Below are 10,000 nucleotides of genomic sequence, written 5' to 3'. Positions count from 1 at the left end.
AGGTCATGCCATTGGTTTGAGGGGCATTAAGGCCACTGTGGTCTCAGGTCATGCCATTGGTTTGAGGGGCATTAAGGCCACTGTGGCCTCAGGTCATGACATTGGTTTGAGGGGCATTAAGGCCACTGTGGTCTCAGGTCATGACATTTGCATGCTCATCTTGGTTTGAACTACAGTGGATCTCAAACTAGATATGGTTTGACCACTCAATGCACTGCTAAATGACTTGGTTCTTTACTGTTATTATTGCTCGTAAGCAGGGGTCTTCAACAGGGGGTCCGCGACCCCTAGGGGGTCCTCAGAGTTACTACAGGGGGTCCTCCAAATATTTGTTTGATAGAACCATTTTTTATCCTTTATATTAACCACTTCAATCCTAGCATCCATATTCTGAGAACTTTATCCAAAAATAGCAGATCTACAAGCTCACAACGCCTCACGCTGCGAGGCGCTGTGAGCTTGTAGATTGGCTATTTTTGGCAAAGAGGTTTGGTGTAGAGGGGAAAAAGAATGTCAAGTTTATTAAGTATTCATGGTTTATTAGTGGTTACTGTATATCTGAAAACAGAAATTGACATGAATCCAACATACACTGATGATTGTGCTGTCAAACGATGAAACTATATGGAATCTATGAACAGGTTGTGGGGGTCCCTGCTTCATCTCTCTCTCAACTAAGGGGTCTCAACTAAGGGGTCCCTGCTTCATCTCTCTCTCAGCTAAGGGGTCCCTGCTTCATCTCTCTCTCAACTGAGGGGTCCCTGCTTCATCTCTCTCTCAACTAAGGGGTCCCTGCTTCATCTCTCTCTCAACTAAGGGGTCCCTGCTTCATCTCTCTCTCAACTAAGGGGTCCCTGGCCTGAAAACGTTGAAGACCCCTGCTCTAAGTTGTTTTTAGGTGTCGTTATCATTAAATGATATGAACAGTGGTTTCAGTTTTCATGTTTTATTTCATGTGAAAACTTGTGATTGTGCTGTGATGTCTTATTGGCCCAGATTCTCTGTTGAAGAGGTTCAGCTTATAAATGGGTGTCCTGGTTTTATAGAGGTCACATCTAAGAAAACATAAAACATTTAGAGGACACAATGTGGTGATTGACCCTCCTCTCCTCCCCTCTCCTCCCCTCTCCTCTCCTCTCCTCTCCTCTCCTCTCCTCTCCTCTCCTCTCCTCTCCTCTCCTCTCCTCTCCTCTCCTCTCCTCGTCCTCTCCTCTCCACTCCTCTCCTCTCCTCCCCTCTCCCCTCCTCCCCTCTCCTCTCCTCCCCTCTCCTCCCCTCTCCTCTCCTCTCCTCTCCTCTCCTCTCCTCTCCTCTCCTCCCCTCTCATCGCCCCCTGCAGGACCCTCGCAGTAAACACAGGTTCAAGGTCCATACGTACTCCAGTCCAACGTTCTGTGACCACTGTGGATCTCTGCTGTACGGGCTGATCCACCAGGGGATGAAATGTGACCGTAAGTACACTACACAACACTGTGTGTGTGTGTGTGTGTGTGTGTGTGTGTGTGTGTGTGTGTGTGTGTGTGTGTGTGTGTGTGTGTGTGTGTGTGTGTGTGTGTGTGTGAATGATGGTGTAGTTGTAGGGTTAAATAAGTCGCTCTGCCTGAACCCATGTAAACACAGGAACATGACGGACAGGGCTTGGTCTCTACGACCATGTGATGAGCTACGATGGGATAAAATCACTTTGGGAAACCCGGCCAATGTGCTGATAAAGAATTCTAGAGCTCATTCCAATCCAACGGAGAGCCGACAGAGAGCTATGCAGGTTCCCTCAGAGGGTCTATGAGGAGTCAGTACTGCTCTGCCTTGACCTAGGAGAGGCTCATGGGAGTTGTAGTGATTCCCAGAGAGGCTCATGGGAGTTGTAGTGATTCCCAGAGAGGCTCATGGGAGTTGTAGTGATTCCCAGAGGGGGCCTGTAGTGCTGCTCTGCACTGAGCCAGCAGGGAATCATGTGATTTGTAGTGAATTGTGGGATTTGTAGTGAATTGTGGGATTTGTAGTGAATCATGGTATTTGTAGTGATTCATGTTGTGAATCCCAAATTAATGAATGATTTGAGCATCTTTAGCAGTAACGACTGGTCTCATATGTGGGGAACATGACCCCCCCCCCCCTGACGACGAGCACTTAAGCTCTGTACAGACCGGCGAAGTAATTAACCAAAAAAGCGAAGTATTCGCGATTCGCCTTTTTCAATACACACCAAAAAGCGACGCGAATATGCGTCTAATATTCGCCTAAAAACGAGGGGGTGATATCTGCCTGTAACCACAGGAGAAAGGAGAGAGAGGAGAACGGACGGGGAAACAAATAAAACAATGGAAACTACATCCTCAAGTGATGATGACCTGGTCGCAGTTGTTAGCCTATTGAATAATAAAAAGAAAAAGAAGAATAGAAGTCTTCACCGGCGCACACAACCCATCACATCACAGAAGAGACAACACGCGTTCACTGTTCCCCCTCCGCTCCGCTCCCCCGCAGACAGGCAGCTCGCAGCAGTGTAAAGGTGTAAAGTAACTAGAAGTACATTTACTTGAGTAGCCTGTACTTGTAGGTATTTTGAGTCCAATTCCCAGTACTTTCCTTCACTCCATTACATTTCGGATCCTATTGTATTTAATACCCAGCGATTTATTTTAAAACATTAGTCTTTTTACAGATATAAATTAACAATAAAACATACAAAAACCATGCTTTTACCAGTAGACATTCGAGTACTTTTTCCAAGCTGCCACACAGACGAGAGACACGGAAACGAAACGCAGTTCCCCTCGGCCTCAATGCAAAGGGAAGGTCCCTTGACCATGCTCTCTCTCTCTCTTTAACACTTGGGGAGCCAAACTCGTTCAGAGACGAGTTATGGCCACTAGGTGTCCCCCTGCCACAGGAAGTTATCTCGTTCACAGACGAGGCAACAAACAGTTAACTTTTTGAGCCTGCAGCTGCCCTTTGAATGACCTGAGTCCATTACGTCACCCAGTCAGTGCAGGCAGCCCCTCTAGGGAAGACATCACGGAAGGACTTAACATTGCTTTAGATTCTACTTTGAAACATAAGAACGGCTTTATCTAAGAATGAAGTGAAAACAGCCCCATGGAAGCAGAGAGCTGATTGTTTTCACGGCGACACTTTACCGCGATTTTACCGCGATTTTTGGATTTTAGTTTCGCGAGCGTTTGTAAACAAATGGATTATCCTCCTCAATCTTCTCTGGACATGCACGTGCACACGCATGAAGCTTGCGAGGCACGTCAAAACAAAGCGTAAGTCAATGGTGGCAGCAGCAACAGCTATAAATGTTATAAACCTTAGCAGCCCATGTGTTAAGTAGGATAGAGTGAGCTTGATTTAATTGTAAACAAATGGATTATCCTCCTCAATCTTCTCTGGACATGCACGTGCACACGCATGAAGCTTGCGAGGCACGTCAAAACAAAGCGTAAGTCAATGGTGGCAGCAGCAACAGCTATAAATGTTATAAACCTTAGCAGCCCATGTGTTAAGTAGGATAGAGTGAGCTTGATTTAATACAGAGAGAGAGAGGAGTTCACCAGCGAATGTTCGCTATATTCGACACAAGGGCGAATAAAAAACAGACACCTTTTCGCTTTTTCTAAATTCGCGTTTGGTGTGGACGCTTCCGTTGACTTTATAAGGTTTTTTTTATAAAAGCGAATTATACGCTAATTCGCTATTCGCCAATTCGCCGGCGGTGTGTACGGACCTTTAGAGTTGAGGCATTACATTTTGTATAACACGGTTCTATTGTGAAAATACTCTCTGTTAACGCCATAGACACATACAAAACATATTATAACCACACCTGGTGGTCTGTTAGAGTAATGTTACTCCATAGACACATACAAAACATATTATAACCACACCTGGGGTCTGTTAGAGTAATGTTAACTCCATAGACACATACAAAACATATTATAACCACACCTGGGGGTCTGTTAGAGTAATGTTAACTCCATAGACACATACAAAACATATTATAACCACACCTGGGGGTCTGTTAGAGTAATGTTAACTCCATAGACACATACAAAACATATTATAACCACACCTGGGGGTCTGTTAGAGTAATGTTAACTCCATAGACACATACAACACGTATTATAACCACACCTGGGGGTCTGTTAGAGTAATGTTAACTCCATAGACACATACAAAACATATTATAACCACACCTGGGGGTCTGTTAGAGTAATGTTAACTCCATAGACACATACAAAACATATTATAACCACACCTGGGGGTCTATTAGAGTAATGTTAATTCCATAGACACATACAAAACATATTATAACCACACCTGGGGGTCTGTTAGAGTAATGTTAACTCCATAGACACATACAAAACATATTATAACCACACCTGGGGGTCTGTTAGAGTAATGTTAACTCCATAGACACATACAAAACATATTATAACCACACCTGGTGGTCTGTTAGAGTAATGTTAACTCCATAGACACATACAAAACATATTATAACCACACCTGGGGGTCTGTTAGAGTAATGTTAACTCCATAGACACATACAAAACATATTATAACCACACCTGGAGGTCTATTAGAGTAATGTTAACTCCATAGACACATACAAAACATATTATGACCACACCTGGGGGTCTGTTAGAGTAATGTTAACTCCATAGACACATACAAAACATATTATAACCACACCTGGGGGTCTGTTAGAGTAATGTTAACTCCATAGACACATACAAAACATATTATAACCACACCTGGGGGTCTGTTAGAGTAATGTTAACTCCATAGACACATACAACACATATTATAACCACACCTGGGGGTCTGTTAGAGTAATGTTAACTCCATAGACACATACAAAACATATTATAACCACACCTGGTGGTCTGTTAGAGTAACGTTAACTCCTGAGCGGCATTGGCTTAAGCGTAGAGAAACCGTGCCAAGCATGGTTTCCTCTGACATCACTGTATCAATGTGTGTGTGAATGGGTGAATGTAATGAATGTGTGTGTGTGTGTGTGTGTGTGTGTGTGTGTGTGTGTGTGTGTGTGTGTGTGTGTGTGTGTGTGTGTGTGTGTGTGTGTGAATGGGTGAATGTAATGAATGTGTGTGTGAATGGGTGAATGTAATGAATGCGTGTGTGAATGGGTGAATGTAATGCAATTAAAGTGATTAAATGTCTGATGACAGTCAAAACAAGTCTATGAATCTATGAAATGGATGAACATCTGCAACATAGTTTTATACAGCATTTAGAGGGGGTCCCTGCTTCATCTCCCTCTCAGCTAAGGGGTCCCTGCTTCATCTCTCTCTCAGCTAAGGGGTCCCTGCTTCATCTCTCTCTCAGCTAAGGGGTCCCCTGCTTCATCTCTCTCTCAGCTAAGGGGTCCATGCTTCATCCCTCTCTCAGCTAAGGGGTCCATGCTTCATCTCTCTCTCAGCTAAGGGGTCCCTGCTTCATTTCTCTCTCAGCTAAGGGGTCCCTGCTTCATCTGTCTCTCAGCTAAGGGGTCCCTGGCCCTGCTTCATCTCTCTCTCAGCTAAGGGGTCCCCGCTTCATCTCTCTCTCCGCTAAGGGGTCCCTGCTTCATCTGTCTCTCAGCTAAGGGGTCCCTGCTTCATCTCTCTCTCAGCTAAGGGGTCCCTGCTTCATCTGTCTCTCAGCTAAGGGGTCCCTGCTTCATCTTCATCCAGAAGGCATTTGACACCGTAAATCATTCTATTCTGATTGAGAAACTAAAAGCCATCGGTCTTGACAGCGCAGCAGTGAGTTGGATGCAATCTTACCTGGTGGGGAGGGAACAGGTGGTGGAGATTAACGGTACCCTGTCCCCCCCCCTCCCAGTAAGCTGTGGTGTTCCTCAAGGTAGCATACTGGGACCTTTGTTGTTCCTAATATACGTGAACGACATGGCATCTGCTTGCGACTGCAACCTGTTCCTGTTCGCGGATGACTCGGCTCTCCTAGTCTCGGGCAAGGACCACTTGCAGGTTGAAAAGACACGGTAACACTTTCTATGAAGCCCACACTTATAATGCATTATGACGGCATTCATAATGCATTATAATGCACTCATAATGCTTCATAACTACCCTCATAAACACTCATAATGCTTCCTGATGCACTATATCAACAGTCATAAGACATTATAATGTAACTTATAATGTATCTATAAATGCGAGAAGTCTCTGCGTGTCTGTCTGTCTGTCTGTCTGTGTGTCTGTCTGTAATCCGCGTATCTCGAGAACCGTTCGTCCCACCGGCTTCAGATTCGGCACGCGCGTTCCCCGCCGCGGCACGGAGTGCAGTGCCGGGTCTCGACCCGACCCGACGTGCGGTTTTCCCGAACCGGCGCGAAACGTTCGGAATCTCCTTATGCGGGGTTGATTGTTGACATCAGGCTGTTCCGGAGGAAATCGGCGAAAGCTCTGACTCATTGTGACATCACTTCATAAAAGGCTCTGACATCACGTACGCCACATGAGTCAACAAAAAATCTCTGTGAGTGTGTATGTATGTATGTAATCCGCGTATCTCGAGAACCGTTCGTCCCACGGGCACGCGTGTTCTCCATATATGGGCATAAAATGGATTGCAGACAGACAGATACAGATATCTCCATATATGGACATAAATGGACAGAGGCAAACAGATGGTCAAAGATCTCCATATATGGGCATAAAATGGACGCAGACAGACAGATACAGATATCTCCATATATGGGCATAAATGGACACAGGCAAACAGATGTTCAAAACGGGTCCTATGACAACAGGTATAATGAGGTTTGCATTAAAGGGGGAACCGGCACTGTGTCTGCAACACAGTTGGAGGCACAGACAGATACTCCATATATGGGCATAAAATGGACGCAGATAGACAGATATCTCCATATCTGGGCATAAAATGGACCCAGAACTATAACTGCAGTGATCTCCATATATGGACATAAAATGGACGCCGACAGACAGACAGACAGATACAGATATCTCCATATATGGGCATAAATGGACACAGGCAGACAGATGGTCAAAACGGGTCCTAAAGGGCGGGGCATTCATTCCCTATTTACATTGTTCCGAGTTGGCCATCTATCTATAAATGCGAGAAGTCTCTGCGTGTCTGTCTGTCTGTCTGTCTGTGTGTCTGTCTGTAATCCGCGTATCTCGAGAACCGTTCGTCCCACCGGCTTCAGATTCGGCACGCGCGTTCCCCGCCGCGGCACGGAGTGCAGTGCCGGGTCTCGACCCGACCCGACGTGCGGTTTTCCCGAACCGGCGCGAAACGTTCGGAATCTCCTTATGCGGGGTTGATTGTTGACATCAGGTGTTCCGGAGGAAATCGGCGAAAGCTCTGACTCATTGTGACATCACTTCATAAAAGGCTCTGACATCACGTACGCCACATGAGTCAACAAAAAATCTCTGTGAGTGTGTATGTATGTATGTAATCCGCGTATCTCGAGAACCGTTCGTCCCACGGGCACGCGTGTTCTCCATATATGGGCATAAAATGGATTGCAGACAGACAGATACAGATATCTCCATATATGGACATACATGGACAGAGGCAAACAGATGGTCAAAGATCTCCATATATGGGCATAAAATGGACGCAGACAGACAGATACAGATATCTCCATATATGGGCATAAATGGACACAGGCAAACAGATGTTCAAAACGGGTCCTATGACAACAGGTATAATGAGGTTTGCATTAAAGGGGGAACCGGCACTGTGTCTGCAACACAGTTGGAGGCACAGACAGATACTCCATATATGGGCATAAAATGGACGCAGATAGACAGATATCTCCATATCTGGGCATAAAATGGACCCAGAACTATAACTGCAGTGATCTCCATATATGGACATAAAATGGACGCCGACAGACAGACAGACAGATACAGATATCTCCATATATGGGCATAAATGGACACAGGCAGACAGATGGTCAAAACGGGTCCTAAAGGGCGGGGCATTCATTCCCTATTTACATTGTTCCGAGTTGGCCAGGTCGCCGACTAGACGCTGCTTCTAGTTAATTATAATGACTCAAGTTATGGATGCTCTTGAATACTTATGAAGATCACATCTATAATGCATTATGAGGACACTTATAGTGCATCATAATGCTCTCTAGACTGACTGCTTATACTACATTATGATGACTTATACACGCGACTCATAGTATGCTATAATAACCCATGCAGTATCATGAGTCTCCATGAGGCGTCATTGTAGGTGTTAAGTAAAGTGAAACACATATGGATGCATCTATAATAAGGCATAAGTCATCATAGCGCGTCATTGTCGGGGCTAAGTAAAGTGTGATGCATTTGCATGCATTTAAAAGAATCTATGCTGCATCCTAAGTTATTATAAAGCAAGACGATACATATTCAAAGTCATTTTATTGTTTAAAATTGTACTGCATTGTGGCTGTTTTTTGTCTAGCACCCTGTTGTTGTTGTTGTTGGCACCCATGGGCAAATAAAACGTGTAATGTATTGTCTTGCTTTATAATAACTTAGGATGCAGCATAGATTCTTTTAAATGCATGCAAATGCATCACACTTTACTTAGCCCCGACAATGACGCGCTATGATGACTTATGCCTTATTATAGATGCATCCATATGTGTTTCACTTTACTTAACACATACAATGACGCCTCATGGAGACTCATGATACTGCATGGGTTATTATAGCATACTATGAGTCGCGTGTATAAGTCATCATAATGTAGTATAAGCAGTCAGTCTAGAGAGCATTATGATGCACTATAAGTGTCCTCATAATGCATTATAGATGTGATCTTCAGAAGTATTCAAGAGCATCCATAACTTGAGTCATTATAATTAATTATAAGTTACATTATAATGTCTTATGACTGTTGATATAGTGCATCAGGAAGCATTATGAGTGTTTATGAGGGTAGTTATGAAGCATTATGAGTGCATTATAATGCATTATGAATGCCGTCATAATGCATTATAAGTGTGGGCTTCATAGAAAGTGTTACCCAAATGATCAATTCACCTGGGAAAAACGGAGTCCATCCTCTTTGGAACAAATCATAACCTCAAAAAGGTCGATAACTTCACAATCAAAGTGGGTGACAAGGTCATAACACGAAAAAACGAAATCTCTTACTTGGGATGCATCCTTGAAGCTAATCTTTCCAGTGAAAAGATGACTTCTAAAGTAATAAATAAAATCAACCAACGAACTCGTTTCCTACAGAGGATCGCCCCGATGGTCAATTTCAACACACTGAAGACCATAGCTGGTGCAATAATCCAGCCTCTCTTTGACTACGGAGTCCACGTATGGTATCGTGACGCCCCACAAGCCCTGAAAACTAAACTACAAACAGCCCAAAATAAACTAATTAGGGTCCTGCTTACCCTTCCCTATCAGACTCACCTCACCGCTACTCACCAGTTAAGAGTGGGGTGGCTCAGAGTAGATGACAGAGTACAGCAACTTGCAATGGGCCTGGTGTACAAGATACACTACACCACTATGATACCCAAGTACCTATCAAAATACTTTATAAACATTAAGGATGTCCATAATTACAACACCAGAGGCAGCGCCACAGATCACTTTCAACCCAGAGTCAAAACCAACAAAGGGTCAAACTCTTTTTTCTGCTATACCACCAAAATGTGGAAAGCCTTACCGAAGGCCATAAAGGAGTGTGGATCACTAACATCCTTTAAAATTGCCCTGAAAAAACACTTACAGGCAGCAGCCGTTCGCAACTGGTAAAAAATGAACCTAGCCCAACCCTACCCTCCCCTGCCCCTTCTTTGTATATACTGTTTGTTTTAGACTTACTGTTTTCTTTTTTGTTTTTCTTTACATATCTACTGCATAGTACTGTGTTCTATTTGTCTGTCATTCAATGTTATATGAGATACTTCAATGGTTTCCAGTGGAAATAAGCTTAGTCTTTTCATGGATCTCCTTTTAGTAGACCTTGTACC

The 10,000-nt window shown here is 44.0% G+C and overlaps 1 protein-coding gene across 1 annotated transcript in view; it reads left to right on the top strand.

The window, feature by feature from the left end:
- Positions 1-10,000, top strand: part of LOC308281192 (protein kinase C beta type-like) — a 130,064-nt gene that overhangs the window by 39,347 nt on the left and 80,717 nt on the right. The window contains 1 exon segment of the mRNA XM_080721311.1: positions 1,340-1,451. Within this exon segment, the coding sequence (XP_080577437.1) occupies positions 1,340-1,451 (112 nt within the window).

The sequence above is a fragment of the Nannobrachium achirus genome (assembly GCF_963921795.1).
Source record: "Nannobrachium achirus genome assembly, chromosome: 3".
In the NCBI taxonomy this organism is placed as follows: Eukaryota; Metazoa; Chordata; class Actinopteri; order Myctophiformes; family Myctophidae; genus Nannobrachium; species Nannobrachium achirus.
This window is presented reverse-complemented; position numbering and strand designations above follow the sequence as displayed.